General features: G+C 41.1%; 2 protein-coding genes across 2 annotated transcripts in view; both read left to right on the forward strand.

The window, feature by feature from the left end:
- LOC124134817 (mis18-binding protein 1-like) overlaps positions 1 to 7,235 on the forward strand; it is a 31,499-nt gene extending 24,264 nt beyond the window's left edge. Inside the window, exon 20 of the mRNA XM_046499862.2 lies at positions 741 to 7,235. Coding sequence (XP_046355818.2) covers positions 741 to 896 — 156 coding nt within the window. The 3' untranslated portion in view covers positions 897 to 7,235. The remainder of the gene's footprint in view (positions 1 to 740) is intronic.
- Positions 7,236 to 12,394: 5,159 nt separating this feature from the next.
- On the forward strand, positions 12,395 to 20,184 carry LOC124134819 (maleylacetoacetate isomerase-like). The gene is made up of 8 exons (XM_046499865.2): positions 12,395 to 12,481; positions 13,645 to 13,696; positions 14,818 to 14,885; positions 16,149 to 16,229; positions 16,857 to 16,934; positions 17,189 to 17,315; positions 18,769 to 18,871; positions 19,941 to 20,184. The coding sequence occupies exons 1-8, from the start codon at positions 12,470 to 12,472 to the stop codon at positions 20,068 to 20,070; spliced, it is 651 nt and encodes a 216-aa protein (XP_046355821.2). The 5' UTR covers positions 12,395 to 12,469; the 3' UTR covers positions 20,071 to 20,184.
- Positions 20,185 to 25,483: the final 5,299 nt, after the last annotated feature.

The raw sequence follows: 25,483 nt of genomic DNA on the forward strand, positions 1-25,483 counted from the left end.
ATTCCAAGACATTCCTATTATGATCACCAATCTGTGCTAGACACCTGGGCCCTTTCCATAAAACAATCTAAGTGCTATGACTGTCATAAGTGTATGTTATAGTATAGGAGTCACGATGGTCTTAGCGCTAAGATCACTTTGTGGAATAGGACCCTGATCATGGCTTCACAAACTTCTTCAACCTGTGCCACAGTGAGGACCCCCTCTATGGATTGAGTTTCCTCTCGGATAGCGGAAGGTCGGTGGTTGATCCCTGGACTGCATCATACCAAACAAGATTAAAAGATGTACTTGTTGGTACCCTGTCTGGCACTCAGCATTAAGGATATTCTGTGCTAGGTATACATGTTAAACTGTAGCATGTTATCTCAGTGGGCTGGCACTATAAAACTAGCATAAGCCCAGACTAGTACACACAGGTGCACACACACAAGGACACGCACACGCACGCACACACATATCGCTTTATGAGTCCAATAATCTTGAACTCAACATTAAAACCCCTTTCACCTCTTACGTCACAGTGAAGCAATGTTATGATGTGACCGAAATACTCTTAAATCTTAATGTGTATCTGTCAAGAGGATTTTCACTGCTGTTGATGACTGACTCGTCAACTATGAACATTCTCTGACTCTTGAGCTTTTAGATGATTTAAACATAATGCTTGACTTGTACACATGTTTAGACCCTGTAAATGTATTCTGTTATATAATGATTTGGTTTGGTTTACCCCCCAGAGTCAAACGCCTCGAGCAAGGGGTGCTGAGAAGGCCGGCCCTACCAAGTCACTGTTCAGAAATGACACCACTCTTACAAACCTGTTTGAAGAGGTGGAGGAAGAAGAGGAAATGGATGAGGAAGAAAAGGACTACTACTGGTCTGATGAAGACTAGCAGATTGTAATGATGGTTCAAGACATGGTGTCATTTGTCCCTGCAGTGTGCACCTCCGTAGCAGCATCCTTAGAGTCCTCTGACCACCCTGCACGATTCTGGAGGCGTGGCTGCCGTCAGTGTTGTCGAGTCTTACAGGTTGTTCTGGTGCGGAAGTACTGTTACTGTTTAGCATGTACCCTGCAGTACACTTCAGAAGCTTCAGAAGGACATGAAGAGATTGTGACTGGTTCCCCAGATAAGTACAACTAGTGCAGCCATGTTGGTGGTGATGAACTTGATGTGGATGCATGGTAATGGTGGTTCAAGAGGGACAAGGTTCAAGCCAATTAGTAGATGCTGATTGAGAACTTGCTTTGATTTTCCGTAATCTTCAATGTGATGATGGATATCAGTCTGGTTGTTATGATTCAATCTCATGTTGCTACAAGTGACCAATTACTATATCAAGATTTAGGCGGGAATTGGGCATCATGAAGTGGAGCATCTTAAACAGATATTAAAAATTCAAAAGCTGTGAAACTTTCTGCGGTGCTGGGATAGCCTACTGGTTAAAGCATTTGCTTGTCATGCATAAAGTCTGGGTTTCATTCCTATCAGGGTACAATATGTGAAGCTCAGTTGTGTACCTCACGGGAAGTTCCTGGAATATTGTTGAAGCAGCATACGACCAAGCTCACTCACTCACTCACTTTATATGGGGGATGTCCCATAGGCAGGATGTCCTCATGGTCCGATTGGTCAGATGTTAAAGTAACTACAGAAGATGTGTGCGTGTCAAGCGATAGCGCTCTAAAGAACTGAGTTCAGCCGGGTGGTGACGGACAATGCTGGCCCAGTACACATGATACAGGGTGACAGTCACCAGGCTGGAGAACTAAGCACAGAGATTCCTATGGCACAACAGCTACTAAGAACATGTTAACTAGTGTTGTGTCAAACTGTTAATTAAAATTGTAATAAAATGAAAAGTAATAAAATTAAATAAAAGTATTGTAGACAGGGCCAGGGGCTATATATCAGATATATGTTTCATGATTTCCGAGAAAAAAAGGTTGGTGTTACTATGGTTACCCTGGGAAAAACTGCAGGAACATGTGGAATTTCTAATCTCATCTGATGCAGTGACAGCTGATGGGTGGTGTATTGGCGACACGTTTTACTTGTTTTATCTGGATATTTATTTTAAAGGTTTGTTATTACTTGTACATTGAATTGTATATTTATTCCATTTGGTGTGATTATTATGTTTCTTTAGAATCATTTCCGTCATGTAATAATGACTATAATGACAGATCTATGGTCATGACGGGGATGCTGCCCTGAAAGTCTAATACAAAACTCACAAGTGTGTGATTTATTTTACCGGTCACGTGATATTTTTTGGGGAAAATTCTGTTTTGGTCAAATCTTGATATAGGGACACACACACTATCATATATATGATCTGAACAGCAAGGAAATACGGTAATTTGGTTCTTTGAAGCCATGAAATGGATCGAATACAGGCAGCAGTTGAATGACTTATGTTGATTTTGCCATTAACTCATTAAATTAAATAAATTTGTTCAAATAACACTGATTTGTGGCCACAACTGAAGCTGTATTTAAAAAAGCAGGATAAGAATATTCCAAGAGTAAATTTTCCTTCCCTAGTTTTAGCACCTTCGAGTCAGTAGAGCTTTGAGAGAAATGACCTAATAATATGACACAGTACAGAACATGGCATTGATGGGGAAGAAGAGACAGTGAGTTCTCTTTGACATGAGCATTGTGTCAAACAAGCAGGCTTGTGATACAGGGCGCTGACTGTTAGAATTTGTTTTCATCCTCGGAAATGGGCATTCATCTAATGAATTCATGTGGGGTATTAATAGATCCTTTCATGTGTCCTGGGCCGACTAACAAAGGAAGAATGGACATGTAGTAGTCCTGTGTACTGACTGCAAATGGTCTTGGCCATCAGCAGCCATTTTCTGGCATATTCATTAAAGCAACCGACCTTAGGCTAAAAAGAATAATGGTCTTGGTTCTCAGGCACTGCCCGCATCATCATAAAGTCTGCTGCACATTTCGTTTTATTTCCATTTAAAAAAAAATATTAGAAATCCTAATACTTAAAAACAATCGATCCAATATGTCACACAGTTACTTCCCTTTACATGCACACTGCTTTACTGCACATCTCGTGTTATGGTCATGGCAGCAATAGGTTTTTGTGCTTGTTTATGTCGGGAGACCCTGTCCCAGGTCGATGGTACACAACTGTTTATTTGGGTACATACTAGTTTGAACAAGCAAAAAATAAACACCGCACACCATATTTTCAAAAGTCTTTGCCTGAGAACCAATTCTTTTATATATATTTTTTGCCTTATGTCTGAAGACGTTGATGACAACAGAATCTTATTCTTACACTGTATCATGTAGCATGCTATATGTGTTGTATTGATATGCTTGCTTTGTTTGATAGGCATTACTTGTATTGCTGACTGACTCTCTTTTGCAATAGATATGTGCATACATATAGGCAGGGCAGGGCAGGGCAGGGCAGGGCTGTACCTCCTGTACTGCAGCATCTCATCATCAATTGGTATTACACACGAGGCAATGATTTAGCACGCATCGTCCAGGACATCACCACAAACATGCATCAGTAACACAGGGCTGTACATGACGCCATAATATGTGCGTCCAGGACGCACAAATGTTGAGATTGGACGCAGAAAAAGAATATACTGCGTCCCGAGGGATGCACAATAATATTCAGTGTTCCTCCAGAGCATCAAGTTATTGGCGTCCGTCATTTCATCCATCAATCATGACCACAGTGCACGTGATCATTGATTCATTTCAGGCTCATTCATTCATTCATTCATTCATTCATTCATTCATTCAAGTAATTATCCCAATGTACAGTACACTTCACCATTTCATTACTTAACAGGATCCATACTGCCTGCAAGGACCCTTCAAATTAATTATTGGGGTTGCCCTGTAAGTCAAGGTAAAACCCTTGTAACAGCTGCATGATACTCCCATGATGTACTCCCATGATCACATGTTGCACACTTTCAGTAGGACTTCTTTATCATCTTTACAACAGGATAAGAAACCAGCCTGGATGGCTGACATTTCAGTCCACAGAACTGTCGCTCAAACAAGACCAAACAATGAAGTCATCATGAGAATGATGTGTCCACAATATGTCAGGACCTGCAGTGCTTGACTTGACACTTTCTGACACCCACTGGTCCGTGAGTCATGCTGGTCCCAATGTTGTCATTTTCTTAGAGACCAGTGGAAAAAATGAAATGGTGGTCCAACTTCTAGTGTGATGTTTGGGGAACTCTTGATTATTTCTCGGATTGGAAACTGATATGTGGTGCAAACTCATGGAATATTGTTTTCTTCTTCTTTCTATGTTAGTTATTATTGTCTTGATTGTTATCACCAGTAGACTACTAGACCCAAAAGAACCAGTAGATCTCCTCGTGATCTAGTTCTTTGGACGAACACCAAAGTGTGGTGAGTGTCAAACACTGCTATGAGTAAGAACAGTGTTAACAATCTGCCATATACAGGGATGAGAATCTTCCGCAGATCCGCAAATTTTAGTGACCACAAGTTTGTTAAATTCTGATGAACCACCCATAAATTATGGACCACGATCCATGAAAGACGTTTCAGCTGAAAAGGAAAATATCCATGTTCATCCCTGCATATATCAGGATGGGCCAAGGTGCTGCCAACTCGAGCACTTTGAGGTTTGCCAGGACTGTTAAGTTTAGGGTTCAAATCCAAGATTTGTCCCCATCTAAACTGCCAGGCAAAAGAAAGTACATGTATACACTTGAAAATTGGATTTGACCAAAAATTACAAACGTCAAAACTTTACAAGGCTGAAACAGTCGACGAAACACTGCAAACTGGAGGCCCACACCCGTATCAAATACATCACCATCGAATAACCATTTCTTGTTTGTTTCATTTGTAGTCACCATCAAACATGGGCGTATACTTTCTTTTGCCCGGCAGATCCTTTAAAAACTACTCTCGGAGTGACTGTTGATTGTTAATCATCTGCTTTTGGCTGCATAACTATTGTCTTCCAGTTCTTTCATTGTTTGAGGCAACATTGCCATTTGTTCAGTGGTATTGATGAAGTAGGGATGATGTGATGAACGATGGGTATGCTCTAATGTCTAAATGTGCGACAGGGCAGTAAGGTAGTTTAGTTAGTTAATGCAGTTGATTAATAAGGCCTGGTTTGTTGTATGTCTTGTTTAATCTCAGTTGTCATGGTTGTAAAATGGCAAAACAGCTTGAACATTACAGTGATAAATGGAACCAAAAAGACATCAGACATCAAAGTGTATGTCCCCATAGTGTCCCAAGCTTCACTTTATGAGCTACAGTAAACTACGGCTATAACGAACTCAAAGGGACTACTAATTTTAGTTTGTTATAACCGTAGTTCGTTATAAGCATATATACAGAATAACTACAGCAAATAGTCAGGACCAAAAAGTAAGTTCGTTATATCCGCTGTTCGTTATAAGCGTGTTCGTTTTAACCGTAGTCTACTGTATTCTAATTTTATAAACTACTTGAAAAAAGTTAAGGAACTCCAAATTCTTACAGTAAAATGAATGAATCTGGTGTTCTTTAACTTGAGTAGTATTTTTGATAATATTCCTTTGCAAATGGACTCCTGCTGAGCATGAAAATATTTGGCTTTATTTGTCATACATGTAGTCTCTTTCTTGTTCTTCCTTTAGCATGTTTGGGTTACAAGTATATCTGTGTAAGCTGCAGCCCCCACACTTAGTTCATGCTTGAGTTCATGAGCATCTCTACTGAGTTCTTATACATTATGAAGATTCTCACAAGGAAGGAATAGGTTATTACGAGGTTACAGTGTACACAGTGTATTGTCCAAATCTGTGGAGTGTGTTGAAGTGGTGTTAAACACCATTGACTCACTCACTCGAGACAAACCCTACTTTGATGCTAGATCCTTATTGGATACAGCCCAATTCTTACTACTGTAAGTTCTGTTATGACTTTTAGAGATCTTCGGTTTTGTTTGAGCGCATTAAAATCCGATATAGTGTTATTTCTGTGATCACCATGATGTCATAGGTAACTTCGTTACTGTTTTGGGGGCGGTCGGGTAGCCTAGTGGTTAAAGCGTTCACTCATCACGCCGAAGACCTGGGTTCGATTCCCGACATGGGTACAATGTGTGAAGCCCATTTCTGGTGTCCCCCGCTGTGATATTGCTGGAATATTGCTAAAAGCGGCGTAAAACCATACTCACTCACTTACTCATTACTGTTTGGAGTAAGCTGCTGAAGTGAAGTGTTTCAAATGTAGAAGTAAGTTACTTTAAACCTCTTACAATGTTTCTGCTTGTCCTGAAACACCATGGGAGACAAATTCATGTACCTGTATATCAATACCCCAACTGGAGACAATAAGTAAGTAAGTGTTGGGTTGGATTATTAAACTTAGAAAGTAAAATCAAAACATGATGAAATGCCTTCTTACAAAATAAATCTAAACAATTTTTTTTGGTTTGTTGGACAGCTTTTTTTTTACCCTAACACCTTGTTATATAAAATTAATCAGAAAAAAATAATTTGTGGCTTATCACAAATATGCAAGTAAATTATTTGAAAGGGTTGTGTGGCTTCACGATCTTTCTAGCAAAGAGGCTGGTCGGGCTTGGGCGATGGATCAGTGTGTCTGAAACATAGCTAATATCAACTTACATACTAATTACAGGGAAATATTCTGTTGGATGTGCTTGTTTTAGAGTACACATAATTAAGAGCCCTTTTACAACAATGTACAGTAGCTTTAAGTTTTCCTTTTAATATCATCTGTACAATACCTTCATTACAGAAGTATACAATCTCATTGACAACTTTAAAAATGAACTGATTTTTAGTAACAGCAGTCTTGTATATATTGGGTTAAACATAAACTTCATGGAGGTATAACTTTTAAAGTTACAATGTATATTTAAAGCTTTAGGTATTCATTTATGTGGTTTCTTCATCATGTAAATCGTGATTTTGGGGTGAAATATAAACAAGGTGCTTGAAATTATCTTAATTTTGAAGGGATAAGAAGATGGCATCTGGATTGATTTGATCAATGGACCGGTCTCACTAGCATCATTATTTGTTTGGTCATTTATAAGTATTATTTCCAATATGTGTTCATGTTATCTTTAAAGTGTATGTTAAAAACGATTAATTGCGCTAATGCTGCTTCCTGTCCTCAAGGTGTTCTGCCGAGTTTGCAATAAAAAGATGCCATGTTACTACACCAAGTCTTTGAGTGGTTTTTGGAAGTTGATAAGATGAAAAACATCAACACATTTTGAATCACTTAAGTGAGCATGTCATTAAAATAGTACAGGGCCTACTTGCACAAAGCGCTCTTAGTGCTAAGATGATCGTAACTCCCATACTTTAACATAGGCTTACGATAGTCTTAACGCTAAGGTGGCTATGTGCAAGTGGGCCTTGGTAATTTGTGACACCAATCTGGATCATGTTCCGTGGTCATGCAGACATCTTGGATCTACATGATTCTATCTTATGATGATCGGGACAGATTTGTGGTCCTGCAGACATTGTCTAGCTACAGGGTGCTGTTCCATGGCCCTGTTGGAATCGTGGAGCTACAGGATGCTGTCTTATGATGATCGGGACAGATTTGTGGTCCTGCAGACATTGTCTAGCTACAGGGTGCTGTTCCATGGCCCTGTTGGAATCGTGGAGCTACAGGATGCTGTCTAATGGTAATCAGGATAATGTTTTGTGGTCATGTAGACATTGTGGAGCTACAGGATGCTGTCTCCTTTGCAACATGATCATGGTCCATGGTCCTGCAGACATTGTGGAGCTACAGTATGCTGTCTAATGGCAATCAGGATCATGTTCCGTGGTCCTGCAGACATTGTGGAGCTACAGGATGCTGTCTAATGGTCCTGCTGGAATAGTGGAGCTACAGGGTGCTGTCTAATGGCAATCAGGATCATGTCTGTGGTCCTGCTGGAATCGTTGAGCTACAGGATGCTGTCTAATGGCAATCAGGATAATGTTCCGTGGTCCTGAGGGAATCGTGGAGCTCCAGGATGCTGTCTAATGGCAATCAGGATAATGTTCCGTGGTCCTGAGGTAATCGTGGAGCTCCAGGATGCTGTCTAATGGCAATCAGGATCATGTTCCGTGGTCCTGAGGGAATCGGGAGCTCCAGGATGCTGTCTAATGGCAATCAGGATAATGTTCCGTGGTCCTGAGGTAATCGTGGAGCTCCAGGATGCTGTCTAATGGCAATCAGGATCATGTTCCGTGGTCCTGAGGGAATCGGGAGCTCCAGGATGCTGTCTAATGGCAATCAGGATAATGTTCCGTGGTCCTGAGGGAATCGTGGAGCTCCAGGATGCTGTCTAATGGCGATCAGGATAATGTTCCGTGGTCCTGAGGGAATCGTGAAGCTCCAGGATGCTGTCTAATGGCAATCAGGATAATGTTCCGTGGTCCTGAGGGAATCGGGAGCTACAGGATGCTGTCTAATGGCGATCAGGATAATGTTCCGTGGTCCTGAGGGAATCGTGAAGCTACAGGATGCTGTCTAATGGCGATCAGGATAATGTTCCGTGGTCCTGAGGGAATCGTGAAGCTCCAGGATGCTGTCTAATGGCAATCAGGATAATGTTCCGTGGTCCTGAGGGAATCGGGAGCTACAGGATGCTGTCTAATGGCGATCAGGATAATGTTCCGTGGTCCTGAGGGAATCGTGAAGCTCCAGGATGCTGTCTAATGGCGATCAGGATAATGTTCCGTGGTCCTGAGGGAATCGGGAGCTACAGGATGCTGTCTAATGGCGATCAGGATAATGTTCCGTGGTCCTGCTGTAATCGTGGAGCTACAGGATGCTGTCTAATGGCAATCAGGATAATGTTCCGTGGTCCTGCTGTAATCGTGGAGCTACAGGATGCTGTCTAATGGCAATCAGGATAATGTTCCGTGGTCCTGAGGGAATCGGGAGCTACAGGATGCTGTCTAATGGCAATCAGGATCATGTTCCGTGGTCCTGCGGGAATCAGGAGCTACGGGATGCTGTCTAATGGCAATCAGGATAATGTTCCGTGGTCCTGCTGTAATCGTTGAGCTACAGGATGCTGTCTAATGGCAATCAGGATAATGTTCCGTGGTCCTGAGGGAATCGTGGAGCTCCAGGATGCTGTCTAATGGCAATCAGGATCATGTTCCGTGGTCCTGAGGGAATCGGGAGCTACAGGATGCTGTCTAATGGCAATCAGGATAATGTTCCGTGGTCCTGAGGGAATCGTTGAGCTACAGGATGCTGTCTAATGGCAATCAGGATAATGTTCCGTGGTCCTGAGGGAATCGTGGAGCTCCAGGATGCTGTCTAATGGCAATCAGGATCATGTTCCGCGGTCCTGAGGGAATCGTGGAGCTCCAGGATGCTGTCTAATGGCGATCAGGATAATGTTCCGTGGTCCTGAGGGAATCGTGAAGCTCCAGGATGCTGTCTAATGGCAATCAGGATAATGTTCCGTGGTCCTGAGGGAATCGTGGAGCTCCAGGATGCTGTCTAATGGCAATCAGGATCATGTTCCGTGGTCCTGAGGGAATCGTGGAGCTCCAGGATGCTGTCTAATGGCGATCAGGATAATGTTCCGTGGTCCTGAGGGAATCGTGAAGCTCCAGGATGCTGTCTAATGGCAATCAGGATAATGTTCCGTGGTCCTGAGGGAATCGGGAGCTACAGGATGCTGTCTAATGGCGATCAGGATAATGTTCCGTGGTCCTGAGGGAATCGTTGAGCTCCAGGATGCTGTCTAATGGCGATCAGGATCATGTTCCGTGGTCCTCAGGGAATCGGGAGCTACAGGATGCTGTCTAATGGCAATCAGGATCATGTTCCGTGGTCCTGAGGGAATCGGGAGCTCCAGGATGCTGTCTAATGGCGATCAGGATCATGTTCCGTGGTCCTGAGGGAATCGGGAGCTACAGGATGCTGTCTAATGACAATGTCTAATGGCAATCAGGATCATGTTCCGTGGTCCTGCGGGAATTGTGGAATTGTGTCGATCAATTCATACCCCAAGCAATGATACACAAACCTGGCACGATGAGTCGGGGCCAATACCGAGGACATGGAAATCAGTTCCTCCACCCGTCTTCATTCCGCCCAAGACCATCACTGACCCACTGAAACATCCTCTTGGCCTACGCCCCAACCAAGCAGGGCGACCTTGGAAGTAACGCAGTAGTGTACTTGTGAAGAGCACGGGGACCAATCCTGGATTGAATGTGGTGTTGAGTCCAGTCCAAAAGAAATGTTTGCTACATGCAGGATCTCGGAAAGGACCACCTTGCCGAAGCCGTATTCTTACTCCAAAACAATTAACTTGTTACCAACGCTGCATTAAAGATCGCTGTTGTTCACTGACAGTTTCCGGGACGTTTATATTTAATTACATACTTTCCCCATCAGATTCTGACTATATGGCACCAAGGATATTTGCAACAATGCATCGCGTGATTCCATTTTTTTTAACAAACCCTATTTTGCTCCCCTGTCGTCAAATGACGTTTTAATGTAAAGCTGTCGCATTCTGTGCTCACTGATGAGTCTGACATCAGACTTTGGGGTAACACGAAAGATGAAACTTTCTGGTTCGGGAGGAGTTAATCAAACATGTTCTCTTTCATTGATGCAAATCACTGTTTCCATTGATTATATAATCCTATATATATCGATTGGCATAACAGATGCACCCTCGGACAAGGTACCTTTGAAACGAGCAGCCAAGTGATGTAAGATACGTGAAACACTTCGCTTTGCAGAGTTGCACCGCTTGGTTAGGCCAGGATCCGCTAGTCGTTGGCATGTCAGCTTCATGCCCACCCGTGTTTGTGGGTTTCATCAATGTGGAAAACGTCTGCTACCTACGTCACATTGGATGCCACTCACACCATTAGCCATCTTCCCGCGGCAAAGGTGTTAGTTAACCCCTTGTTAGTTAACCCCTTTGCCGCGTGAAGATGACCATAAGCAGAAACGCAAGGAATAACTGAAATATTGTTCAAACCTGCGTTGGATCCAATTTAAAAACCCACTCTGTAATAACTGGGTAATTAACATTGATTTAATTCATGTTCAGTTACGAATATCTGTATGCAGTCGTAAATTTATTTGCATAATTCTGCTCCTTGTAGGCTACGTCATATTGTGGGGGCCAATTTAAGGTGTAGTTTTCAATTTTTTTATTTTTTTTTAAATAATGCAGATGAACTGCCTTGCCTCATAGCTCAGTGCGTGTGTATGTAGATACATAATGTTAGAAAACGAAGTAATTTTTTCTCTAAACTACACAGTGGCCATTTTCTAAGACAGTTTCGCAAACCGTCAAGTAGCCGTCATCCACTGCGACGTTTTCCTCCCTTATGTTTATTTAAAAAATACCACCTAACACCAGTCTCAGTGCAGCGTGTGGTAAAAGATGCAAATACAGTAAAAAGGTCAACAAACATACTACTTATATGATATAACGGTTTGATATATTGACACGAATGTAAACGTGAAAAGAATGCACACATTTTTCCACAGTATTCATTATTCAGTATTCACAATGTATTCATTACCCATTATTTCTTCACCCTTTTGAGCTCCCCTTTAGAAAAAAATGCACTGATCACGACTGCCGTCTTAGAGAAAACCACAATCGTCGAACGACATCAACAATCTTCAGTTATGACGATGTTTCTAGTGTGACGTCATTTCGACCTTACGTCACAATAGGATGCGAAGGACCTCAACAATGCCGTCCACATTAATCTCACCCTCTTGTCTTTTGATATAAAATATATCAACACTCGTTGATAATTCCCCCCCCCCCACCCCCCACCCCCCCCCCCCCCCCCCCTCACCCACACACACACTTTTATCAATTCGTGTGTATATAAAAAGACACTAGGCGATATTCTCTATATCTCCCCCGAGTGTCTTAAAATATATCAACACGAGTTGACGAGTTGACATATAAAATATATCAACACGAGTTGACGAGTTGACATATTTGATATAAAAAGACACGAGGGTGAGGTTTAATTTATCATCCAACATCATTCTTTCAACTTGTTCAGTTTGTAGACGGTAATAAATAGTGTGTGAAAAGTACAGCTAACAGCTTGACCTCACACAAGTGATATCTCCTGTGGGAGCCAGTTTGGTATGATAAAATCGTTTTGGATGATACGTAAAATCGGTATATAGTTTCTGGTTTTGATATCAAATATAACAAGATTCGATAAAAGTTTAAAACTCCTGGGCTTGCTGAGGGTTTAACACTTTTATTGACGAGTGTTGATATGTTTGACATCAAAAGAGACGATGGTGAGATTCTATTTTGACACACGTACATCGCTTCAGCGAGTCTGTTATTGCGCTGTGTAGAAATTCGCCCCAGACTGCCTACTATTTATAGACGTACTCAACTGAGCTCCGTCTAAAAAGGCAACATGGCAGCCAAGGTGAGATGCGTGTCAACCTTTTGCCATGTTTGAGGCACACTCCTGTGTTCAGCGATGACATGCGTAGCAACGTGATCATTTCATTATATAAGAACTGGATAATACCAGATGCACAATTTCAGTTGTACGTTTTACTGTGGATGGAAATTTGAGCCGCGGGCGCCAGGTAGATATTCTACCTTTGAAGTGGAATGTGCACCATATCCCATGCCTCTGACCATCACCGTGGCAGTTTCTTCAAAGCCAAGTTATTATCCCCATCCACGAAGTGGAAGAGGGATATAGTGAGTGAGTGAGTGAGTTGGGTGTGACGCCGCTTTTAACAGTATTCCAGTTATATCACGGCGTGTCGGCTTAATGTGGGAGGAAAGCCCGAAGTGATGCAGGTCTCAGACGTTTACCACTTCGGTGAAACCCACGAGCACGGGTATGGTGCTGACAAACCTAGAAACCGGGATTTGAACCTACAATCATAGGTTTCTGGCGTGCCCAAGGGACGCAACTCTGCACAGCGAATCGCGGCACTTTAGACGACTGGGCCACCCGTGCCCCCAAGAGGGATATAGAAATGGGTGCTGTCTGTCCGTCTTTCTGTCCGTCAAGTTCTGTTTCTTAAGCAGAACTATAAAAAAACATTAGAGATAATTAACCAAACTTGACATATAGATAGGCCTAGTGAAGATCTGGTTCCTTTTGATAGTTTGGGATATTTTATACACTTATTTTAGAAGTTTCCATGGCAATGACTTAGACTTAAACTGAAAATGGCTTAGTGCTTCTTTTGGAGCAGATCTTGAAAAATGTACACTATTTCTTTACCAAACTTGCCACATAGATAGGTCTAGTGGTAAACTGGTGCCTTTTGATAGTTTGTGATTTAAAAAAAAAGAATTTTTCGAGTTTCCATTGCAATGACTTTGACTTAGACTGAAAATGGCGGTAGTGTTAGTTTCCGGAAGGCCAATGCCTTGGACACAACCGGACATGTCATATAATTGTCAGGGGATATGAGTTTTTCATGCTTGTTTAACATTTGATATTGTGTGGTAGCATGTAGAAAGTACAAGGCAATTCATGCATGGAGCTGAAAGAGTGTATTGGTGTACAGGATTAATTTGTAATACCATTATTCCAAATTTTAATTGATTTTGTTTTTCTTGCAGCCAGTCCTGTACACATATTGGAGGAGTACCTGTTCCTGGAGAGTCAGAATAGGTCAGGCTTAATCAGAAGATGTTTATCCCCGTGTTATGGGTTTACGGACACTTAAGAAACATTCGTACATTCTTCACTTAATCACATGAACAACAGTTAAACATCTCATTCACTTAAGAAAGACAACTTTCTCTTAATAACAAACCATCATCTGAGTATTTACAATGTCTGTGTGATGCTAGAGCAAGTAATCACGATAAACATGGCTGTCCGAAAACCTATAATCCGACAATATATTGATTTCAATACTTTAGTAGATAACCAGTGTGTTTACTGTTGTGATATAAGAGGGACAGAGTAGGGGGAGGGATACTAAGGACGTATTCTATAGTTTGTAATCCTGCTGGTTTCCTTGGCTAGGCTTGTTATAGCCACAGCATAAAGAAAGTCTGAGAAAAATGATAATGATTATCTTTTGTACCATGTATGTGCAAATGTGGGGCTGCCACTTACAAGATGGGTGACATATACTAGTCAACAGCATGCCTGGCTTGTTCGAGGTAAACATTATTTTGTCAGATACTGGCAGTGCCGAGACCCATGTTTGTTTCCTGATATGATATTGCTGGAATATTGCTATAAGCGGTGCTAAACCAAACTCACTCACTAAATGTAACTAAAGGTCTATGGAGATTACATTTAGGAGTGATCCAACCCACCCTCCCCTGAATCCCAAATACCATCGAAATTCTAAATCACACTGAATCTTATTTCCTCACCGCTTAATCACGAATATTACTTAACACTATTCCCAAAATCACATGTCGGAATTCACTCTACAAAGGTATACATAGAACAAAAACCCTAAGAACATGTTCCTAGGTCATAAAATGGTGTTATTTAAAGTTGAATTACTGAAAAAAATATCAAAATAATCAAGTATGTAAAGAACATTTTTACACACACCATGTTGAATCTGTATACAGAAACAATTTTATTTGTTTCCTGCTAACCACACTCCAAATACCCTCTAAATAGACTCCCAAATCCTACTTTCCAAAAGGGAGTTGGCAGCCTCATTTAGGTAGAGGATGTTAGCAATTGTGCAAATTAATTAACCTAATATCTGCCCAAGTTTGATCAAACACAGTTCACTAAATAAACACTTTTCATGTTTTCAGCTTTGGCCTTAAAAGGCATTGACTTTGAGACTAATATTGTGCATCTTGTCAAGGATGGAGGCCAACAGGTGGGTTATTTGTGAATACTTCTTATTTTTGTCAAATATATGTTTATGCCTGTAGCAATCATAGCTCTAAGACAATCGTAAGTCCCACATACAGGCTTACAGTAGTCGTAGCAGAATAACACCAGGACCCAGTTCCACAAGGTGATCTTAGTATGTCCTAAGTCAGTGTTATTATGATGGTCTTACCGCTAAGATTGCTTTGTTGAATGTGGTCTGGGTCTCTTGTACCTCTGTTAAAGTTGACTTAAGTGGTCAGGCTCTGTGACTTGGCAGATCATCTATTCTTAACCGAGACATGGGATCTCGCTACTAATTGCTGGTGTGCCTGTCCCTTACTTTATATTTACAGGCCGTCCTGTTATAGATGGAATATTGCTAACTGCAGCTTTAAACAACTTTGACAAACAAACCATAGATAAATGCTTAGGAGGTAATGTTTCATATTTATATAATAACAACCGGGTAGTCAGTCGTAAATACCTTTTTCTTAACTTCTTTAAGTGGCATTAAGAAGTTGGTATGATGAACAAGGGATAGTTCTATGGACATACAACTTCGTTATACAATGAATGCGATATTTCGATGGAGAAACTAATACTTGCTTGATAAACGCTGTTAGTGTCACATTCACTGTATAAAGAATTTGTATACCCATAGAATTATCTACCTTGTTTACCTATTTCTTATTAATAGCTCTATATGGATACCAGGTAAGAATAGGTCCCCACTACCCTATACTTGTAGCCCCATGATGATCTGGAGTAGAAAAGGTCTTCAGCAACCATGCTTGCCGTAAAAAGAGACTATGCTTGTCGTAAGAGGCAACTGACGGGATCAGGTGGTTAGGCTTGCTGACTTGGTTGATGCATGTCATCACATCCCAATTGTGTGGATCGATGCTCATGATATCAATCACTGGATTGTCTTGTCCAGATTTGATTATTTACAGACCGCTGTCATATAGCTGGAATATTTTTGAGTGCGAGGTTAAACAACAATAAGAAAACCCCAAAAGCTATACCTGTCATGCAATCAGACTAAAAGTTGGATTGTGTAGTTGCACTTTTTGAATAGGCATTTGATACTTACCTCCCTTTATTCATAATGGGATCTTATGATGGTAGGTGCCATATCTGTTATGCCAATATTTGTGCCCTGAAATGTGAACTGTCCTTATACTTTAGTCACTGTAACAATTGTCAGTCCAGAACAGTGCATGGCATATTGTATCAATGGAATTGACCCTGACTACACATGTTGCAGCATACAGAGGCGTACAGGAAGATGAATCCGATGGAACAGCTCCCGTGTCTAGTTATTGATGGACAAACTCTCTCCCAGTCAGTGAGTACCTTCTGACTGGCCACAGTTTAACATGGTTGGTTCTAGGCTTGTGATGGCCAGTGAATTTCACTGATGTCAACAGTGTCGCTCTTAGGGCTGGGACAGAAACTCGGGTACTCGGGTTGGGTGGGTGCTGAGTAGGACCCGCGTATCCACAGGACTACCTAGACCTGTGGTTAGTCATATAGCTGGAATATTGCTGAGTGCAGGGTTAAACAACAAACAAAACCAAAAAAAACTATACTTGTCATGCGATCAGACTAAAAGTGGGATTGTGGGGTTGCAGTTCTTGAATTGGCATTTGATACTTACCTCCCTTTATTCATAATGGGATCTTATGATGGTGGATGCCATATCTATTATGCCAATATTTGTGCCCTGAAATGTGCCCGATTATTTATAGACCACCATCATATGGCTGGAATATTGCAGAGTTAGGTGTTAAAAAACAAACAAACAATCAAACAAACTTCTCAACTGAATGACACTTGGGTCACATTTTGGGGAAAGTTCTGTTTTGGATGATTTCATTTGTATTTTACAGAACCCATTGTGTATGGAGAACATGTGAGTTGATGATTAGTGTGGATGTACAGCTTCTAATGAAGTCCGAAATGACTGTTTCAGTTACCTATCATCGAATACCTGGATGAGACCAGACCAGGTGTCAAACTGTTATCTGAAGACCCCGTCTTGAGACAGAAGGTAGGAATCTTTGGTGATTGGGTTTGACTGCAGAGTATTTTTTTACCCAAAATATGTATTGAGATAATTTTTATGATATCCAATCGTCTGTCATGGCCATTTTAAATCAGGCTGATCAAAGTTTATGATCCAGATATTTCTTGCAGTTCAGTAATACACTGTTTACATAAACACAATGTTCACAAGGCTCACACCAGCCCTTTGACGTGAAATAAGCATGCTTGTAAGATATTGAACAGGTGCTTGAATCCTAGGCGAGGGCACTTGCAGAAATAGTGAATTGTGGGATACAGCCACTGCAGAATCTACAAGTGCTGCAGGCAATAGGAGATGCCAAGAAGTTGGAATGGGCCAAAAAGTGGATTGAGAAAGGCTTTGATGGTAAAAACCCATGCTGAGATATTTGAATGCTTTTTAATTGGGTCATGATTTTCATCCAACTTCAGTGTTGCATTGGTACATGTGATAGTGGGGTAAGGTAACTGGGAGTTTGATAGCAGCATGTGACACCTACCCCGAGGCCAGCTAACAGTTTGCGGTACTAGTAAACGGATAATATAAGGGTAACGCTATTTTTCAGGGCATTGTCATTTGCAGAAGCCGAGGTCTTCCATTAACTGCCCAACGAAGGAGGGCAGTTGGAAAGACTGAGGACTTCTGCAAATGATAATGTCCTGAAAAATAGCTTTACTGTTATTATGGATAAACTGGATAGAATTTGTTAAGAAATAAAAATATACAACAATATCGTTTTTGAAACAATTACTGCAATCAACACACAACGAATGTCACTGACCCACTTTTTCGTCAAGCAATATGAGGGCATTATCAAGTTACAGTGGCCCGCTCATTTCTGATAACATGCGGGCGGTTTAATGATAATTCTATCCATTTTAGCTTTTATGCCTGTTGTTTTGTAGCTGTCCACTGATTGCTTTCAATCCTATTCAGATGTGAAAGGTTTCATTAAGAACATAAGACACTATAAATCTTTTTCTTCTTCTAAAAACATTATAATTTCGAAATGTCTGTTCTTAGGCATCTTAAAGCAGAATTTGGGTATTTAGAGACCTAGTGAAATATATTTAGAGGTAGCTGTGTACAAATGTTCACTAGTCTTTATGAATACATTCAGTGTCGCATGTAGTCAAGAGTCTGCATCACAGCCAAGATGTGATATGCTTGTATGTACTGTTTGCACTGTTATATCTTTGTTGTTCTTTGTATATAATGGCCTTTAGAAGTTCCTTCAATCATTTATTGACTTGGATGTTGACTTAATCAAGTATGTCTGGAGTTATGCCCCTTTACTCTGCTATGTCGTAAACAGTTCATCTGAAGTGTTCGTGTATGTCTGGAGTTATGCCCCTTTACTCTGCTATGTCGTAAACAGTTCATCTGAAGTGTTCGTGTATGTCTGGAGTTATGCCCCTTTACTCTGCTATGTCGTAAACAGTTCATCTGAAGTGTTCTTGTATGTCTGGAGTTATGCCCCTTTACTCTGCTATGTCGTAAACAGTTCATCTGAAGTGTTCGTGTATGTCTGGAGTTATGCCCCTTTACTCTGCTGTGTCGTAAACAGTTCATCTGAAGTGTTCGTGTATGTCTGGAGTTATGCCCCTTTACTCTGCTATGTAGTAAACAGTTCATCTGAAGTGTTCGTGTATGTCTGGAGTTATGCCCCTTTGAAGTGTACGTTTTCACAGATACCCTCTTCATTTCAATCGAGTATGTATATCACACACGAATCCAAAAATTCAGAGTTATTGATGATAATACTGTAAACACCATCAGGTGAAAGGTAAAGCATATCATCCAACTGTATTTGTTCCAGCTCTGGAGCAGGTCATCAAGGAAACAGCGGGGAAGTACAGTATAGGTGACCAGGTGACTCTACCTGACCTGTTTCTAGTCCCACAGGTGTACAACGCCAACAGGTGGGTAGCTAGATGATGGTTAAGTCTCTGTAGTTGGCTGTGCATAGTGATGTAACCAGACCATGCCAGGATCACTTGATCATGGGTTTACATGCATGTACCCAGATTACTTTTCCTGGCTTGTCTCGGATGAAACAGTTCCTGTAGTTTCACAGAGCTCCAGATAAGCTGTGTATTTGCATAAAGTACGCATTAAGTAAACTGAAGTATGCAGACAAATCAAATCCTAGTGTATTAAATACACAACAAAAACTATAAATTTAATGTGTATATTACAAATATTAGATAAAACAATTGCGTATATCACAACTGTTAGAAAAAATGATTTTGTATCAGCCGATCATGAAATTCACTTACCAACAGTTACATTTGGAAAAGCTTGTGCGACAAACATACTGATATTAGTGATAGATGCCAATCATGAAAAGCACATCGTGCCCAGTCAATGTTGTATATATACATGTTGTATCTTAAACAGTCACTGCTTGGTGATTGAAGAAATAGTTCCTTTCTCGCAGTGCAAGATTTTTCAAACATGGCTTGTCGGAGAGGGAGCCGCAAGCAATGGCAGATGTGTATAATACTATTCACTTAGTTTTAAGGAAATTGTTACGAAAAATATTTTCAAGTTAAATTATTCAAATGTGAAGAAACAGGTGAGTAAAAAAAATTGAATACCCTCTAAAAATTGTGGATACCCATTGAAAATCAAACCCCTGGGTAACCAAAAGCTTATCTATAGCCCTGGTTTTATCCTCTTCTACCTGCGCCACTGGGGGCTTTCCTTAACATTAAGCTGACATACTGAGATACAACTTCAAGGCAGTGAGGCCAACTCACTCATAGCTGTACAATACTAACAGGTTGGTAGCTCAATGATGGGGTACCATTTGAAGCAGTGAGTTTCAAGGTAAGACCAGGGTGCCATTGTACAAAACAACCTTAGCGCTACGATGATCGTAAGCCTATGTTAAAGTATGGGTGTTACGATCACCTCAGCACTAAGATCCCTTTGAACAACGGCATCCAGGGATGGGCCCAGCTTTACACTGACCTCCTGATGTTCCAGGTTCAGTGTTGACATGAGCTGCTATCCTACCATCGCGAGGATTCATGCAGAACTGGTGCAGCTTCCTGCCTTCAAGGCTGCTGATGCTCACAATCAGCCTGACACACCGGAGGCAGAGAGGAGGCAATAAGGAGGTGGATCTGATGCTGATAATGTAGTGTAAATCATGGTGTGTGCATAGGCGGATCCAGAGGCTGTGTGTGTGTGGTCTTGTTCGACTCTCCCCCCCCCACCCCACCCCCCAACCCCCTTTTGAATGTTACTATTAGGGTAACGCTATTTTTCAGGGCATTAGCATTTGCAGAAGCCCAAGGTCTTCCAATAACTGCCCGACGAAGGAGAGCAGTTGAAAAGACTGAGGGCTTCTGCTAATGATAATGCCCTGAAAAATAGCGTTACCGTTATTATATCTTAAATGGATGGAATTTGTTATCAAATAAAAAGAAACAACAATACCGGTTTTGAAACATTTACTGCAATCAACACGAATGTCACTGACCAACAAATATGGAAACGTCATAGAACAAACCAGATGACGTCACTATTGAACGTGACGTCACCTATCCCCATCCTATGACGTCACCTAACAACGGGAGTGATAATGGCCTGTCGTCAGGCAATATGAGGGCATTATCAAGTTACACTGGCCTGCTGATTTCTGATAACATGTGGGTGGTTTAATGTTAATTCTATCCATTTTAGCTATAATTCACAATAAAATTATCTGAGAGAGGATTTTGATATTTTGGACCCCTCCATTTTAAAAATGCTGGATCCGCCCTTGGTGTTGGGCAAGCTACATAGACAAGATATGATATAAATCTCTGGAAGCCTTTGCACTTTTTTCATGGTATAAGAATGGCTTTCTTTAAAAATACTGTTCCTTGTTTTTCAGTCTCAAATTTGAAAAACATGGTATTCAGTAGGACAAACTGAATATCATATTCATATCATAACTAATTCCCTTTGCTTTATGGTCAACAGAAGAAGTATGCTTCAGTGCATTCTGGTTGGCCTTCATGCAAACAGCAGCCATTTATTGGTAATGTCATATCATTCCACAGCGATGTCATGTTTTGTCTTGGCTTTTTGAGAAAACATTGAAAAATAGTGCTTGGGGAAGTTACCAATAACCTTTCAATAATGTGATTACTGTTTGAAAAAGTCATGTAGAATTCTTTAATGATTCTAAATGCGTATTGTGTACTCAAGAAAAGCTAAAAATCTGAAAACACATTTATCTTCTATAGTCTGTGAAGGTATGAGATCATGGGCTACATACTGGGGTTTACTCCCACATTGGCCGACACGCTGATATAACTGGAAATACTCGCTAGGGCTGGGACGAGTCTAAATTTACTACCCAGGTACCCACCCCGCTATTACCCGACCCTACCCGGGTACCCACTGTAGGTCTCATGAGATGTCTCAAAATGTCCGAATGGGAACATTTTTGGCATAGTCCTTGCAAAACGTATTAAGATACATGTTTTAAACAATCTGGTCATTCATACACTGAAGTTGAATTAGGTGATATCTTTATTCAACCAAATGAAAAAACAGAAGGAATGGGTGCATTGTCAGAAAGAAATGCAAACATTAGTGACTTGTAGTGTAACCATAGAGTTCTAGATAATTTTGGTCATTAAACAATATTTTACGTGACGAACCACGGGTCCGGCTAGTCCTGTGGGTACCCGGGTCGGGCGGGTATTGAGTAGGACCAAGTTACCCGTCCCAGCCCTAATACTTGCACATGTGTTCTGCCTTTCAAGATCTGTTTAGTTTGTGAACTTGTTTCCCAAAAAGCATTTACCTTAGTTCCCAGGGAGATCAGTATTTTTATATGATGTGTTTTAGTGTATGTCATTATTCATTTATTCTTGATGACATTGAATACTATTGACAATCAAGTAAGTTTGGTGGTGTTGGTTCTTATGCAGCAGTATTTCATGATGTTTATGATGGCAGCTATGGTTGTACGCACAATCGGTGAAAGCGGGAATAAAATGTATCTGTTCATTTTTGTTGGTTTTCTTAAATTGAATCTGCACCCTGTCAAAGACGCGAATTCGAGAGTAGAGGAGATTTTGTTTGTTTGTTTAGTAAATGAGTGAGTTGGGTTTAACGCCGCTTTAACATTCTTCCAGTTATATCACGGCTGTCAGCTTAATGTGGGAGGAAAGCCCGAAGTGATGCAGGTCTCAGACATTTACCACTTCGGTGAAACCCACCAGCACTGGTATGGTGCTGACAAACCTAGAAACACAATCGGGATGAACCGGGATTTTAACCCACAATCTTAGGTTTCTGGGTGCCCAAGGGATGCAATTCTGCACAGTGATTTGCAGTGCTTTAGACGAATGGGGCCCCCCTTTGTTGTTTAGGAGCATTTGGGTAGCCCAGTTGTTAAAGTGTTTGCTCGTCATGCCAAAGACCCTGGTTTGATTCCCGACATGGGTACAAAGTTCGAAGCCCATTTCTGGTGTCCCCGGCTGTGATATTGCTGGAATATAAGGTGGCATAAAACCATACTCACTCACTCACTGAGATCAAGTATGTCAACACAAGTCTGTAAAAGTTTAAATATATATACATGAAAGTTTAACATTTACCATGAGACGAGGGTGAGATTATATAACCACACTCACTCACTTACTCACTTTGTAAATTTAATGCAGAATTTTGGTGTTCAGAGGACTAGTGGATTGAATCCAATAATTCAGAGTAATTACAGGTAATGCAGTAAGCATCATTAAGTGAACCTTAAATCATACTATCACATGGTCACAAGGAAATCGCAAGGAAGTGAGGGAGTATGGTTTTACACCGCTTTTGGCAATATTCCCGCCATATCACGGCGGGGGACACCAGAAATGGGCTTCACACATTGCACCCATGTCGGGAATCGAACCCGGTCTTCAGCGTGACGAGCGAACGCTTTAACCACTAGGCTACCCGACCGCCCCTGCAAGGAAGTACATTATGGGTGACCAGGTGACTGCCTGATCTGTGTCTCGCCCCTCAGGTGTACAACCCTAACAGGTGGGTAGCTAGATGATGACTGACAACCGAGTTAGTTTGTATGTTTGTTCAACGCAGTATTCAGCTACATCACAGAAGACCCCAAATAATCGAGTCCAGACAATCCAGTGATTAATCTTATGAACAACGTCACCACGGTACGGTCACTGCAGTCACCAAGCCTGGCCACTGATCCTTTGCGTTGCCACCCACGACAAGCGTAGGCTGCTGGGACCAATTCCATCTCGGAATCCACGTGGGCTTAAATATTAAAGGAATGAGAGCGTGATTTGCGTTTAACGCTGCTACATCACAACGTATCAGCTTGATGTGGGAGGAAAGTTCAAAGTGACGAAAAGAGGATGAGTGCACGCAAACCAAGAATACAGGGCGAATCTGATCTCATGGACCTCCTTCCAACATTAAAATGACACCCCGTGATATGACTGACGTATTGTTCAAAGCCCCGTTAACTCACTGATTGCACAGCTTAGAATGTGGCCTGGTGCTTCAATGGGTTGAAATCGGCTCCGAAATGAACAGGGTAGAACAGCCAGACGGTCCATGTGTACAGAATCAAGTAAGGTGACATCAGGACGGAAAGCACACCCTGACTTAAGTCCTGGTCAAACTAAGGCACGCAGCTTCAACCTTTTCGGGTAAGAGTCGCTTGCTGTTAGAGTACAGTGTGTTAGGCTTAACCGTTCTTTGGTAGTGTTTCACTTTTATACGGCGTGTCAGCTTCATGTTGGAGGAAAGTCCAAACATATGCAGGAGTATCGTACTAGCCAGGATATGGTGCTGACAAACGTCGAAACATAATCAGGGTAAACCGGGATTCGAACCAACGAGCATAGGTGTCTGTTATGCCTAAGGGACGCAACTCTGCAAGCATTAGACAAACGACTGTTCCACCCGTGCACCGCTTGCCATAAGAGGATCTGGTGTCTCGTGCCTAGATTCATGGCGTGGACTTCGCGCATTCTTTCTTACACTGGTTTGCTGGTCTACAAGCAGTGTCAAACTCAGCAGAGTAAACGGAGAGCCTTTAGGGGCAGCACATTTACAAAACTGTAGGCCTAGTGGAAAAAAAAACCCGTAGGCCCAAACATTTTAGCTGAAGCAAGGAGACATACTCTTGCAATATAAATTGCCAAACACAACCAGTCAAACAGAAGCTTTTACTGCTATCACACTGAGTTCCCAGAGACTCGATGGTGAGAGGTGTAAGGCTACATTTATTAGGACATTATCAGCTTGTAAAAATCTTTGCGACGACAGGTCATTTGTAAGGTCTTATCCTACTGTTTATAAGTATGAAGGTTATGGTTATCACATTACTTAAATAATGCTTAATAAATAAGTACTTTAATAAACTGCAGGCTGAAAGGGCCTGCTGAAATTTAAAACTATCAGCCCCAGAACAAATCTGTCGGCCTCTGTCTAATTCGAACACTGTCTACAAGCGTTTATTCAGAGACCCCAGTCACATAACGGAAGATATCTGGCTGCGGCGTTAAACAACATTCACCCGCTCATTCATGTATTCCTGGTGAAATGATGAAAAACAATAACTTTCATTTACACTCATGCCATGACAACAAATAGTGTTGTTTAACGTGTATCATGTTGTTGTTTTTGCAAACCAATGATAAACCAGACAGCAAAAGGCATTTTAGTATGCATAGGATTTATTATGAAAGAAAGAAATGTGTAGTATGGTAGGCGTGGCGCTTTGGCTTCATGTGTTCGTGTTTTTGTGATGAATGTAAATTTGTTTCAACAGATGTATCATCTCATTTACCTATGACTTATCAAAAAGTTAATTACACGTGACCAATTAATATAACAACACGTAACCAATTAACATAACATTATACCGTGATGTGAGAGGAATTCAAATCGTTTGAGGAAAAATCCAGCTAAATGTATTTGCTGAATGATGGTGACAGTTTCAGGATTTCGGCCGATTAGCTGATGAGACTCGTTGCAACATTTTACAGTGAAACATATTTCTCAAAGCTGAGGTTGTACGGGGCAGAAACCAGGCCTATTGAACGTAATACTACGAGTAAGCTGGGTTTAATGAAAAAAAATGATTATCTTAATTTCCAACACATTACTGTTACTGAAAATACAATTTGTGCAATACAGGGAATTTAATGTGAAGACAGGGAAATGAACGAAAAGTGTCAATATTAATTCGTTTTCAATCTTGTTATGCTAAAAAAGTAGTATTGCACCAGAACGCTCAAGTTTGGTGTGTGACAGTGTACGTTGTTGTATTCTCTATATTTTGACACCAAACATTAAAAGAAAAAATATCAGTTTTGATAAAAGCATCCATTCACTTATTAGAAGTATAAACAAATGCAAAAAAGAGTCATGACGTCAGCGCCCATTGGTGTGAAAATGGATCGTCAGATTTTTGTAAGACAAACTTTATTTTTAAATTTCAGCTTTTGTGGTCTTTGAAACAAGAATTAACTTGCATGGACCTCTTGGGTGAAATAAATCGC

Source organism: Haliotis rufescens, unplaced genomic scaffold (assembly GCF_023055435.1).
Source record: "Haliotis rufescens isolate VD_foot unplaced genomic scaffold, xgHalRufe1.0.p SCAF_3, whole genome shotgun sequence".
NCBI classification, from domain to species: Eukaryota; Metazoa; Mollusca; class Gastropoda; order Lepetellida; family Haliotidae; genus Haliotis; species Haliotis rufescens.

Coding starts and splice junctions, on each gene's coding strand:
- LOC124134819 (XM_046499865.2), top strand. Junction 14,886..16,148: donor TCAAGGATGGAGGCCAACAG/GTGGGTTATTTG, acceptor CACATGTTGCAG/CATACAGAGGCGTACAGGAA. Junction 16,230..16,856: donor GACAAACTCTCTCCCAGTCA/GTGAGTACCTTC, acceptor TGACTGTTTCAG/TTACCTATCATCGAATACCT.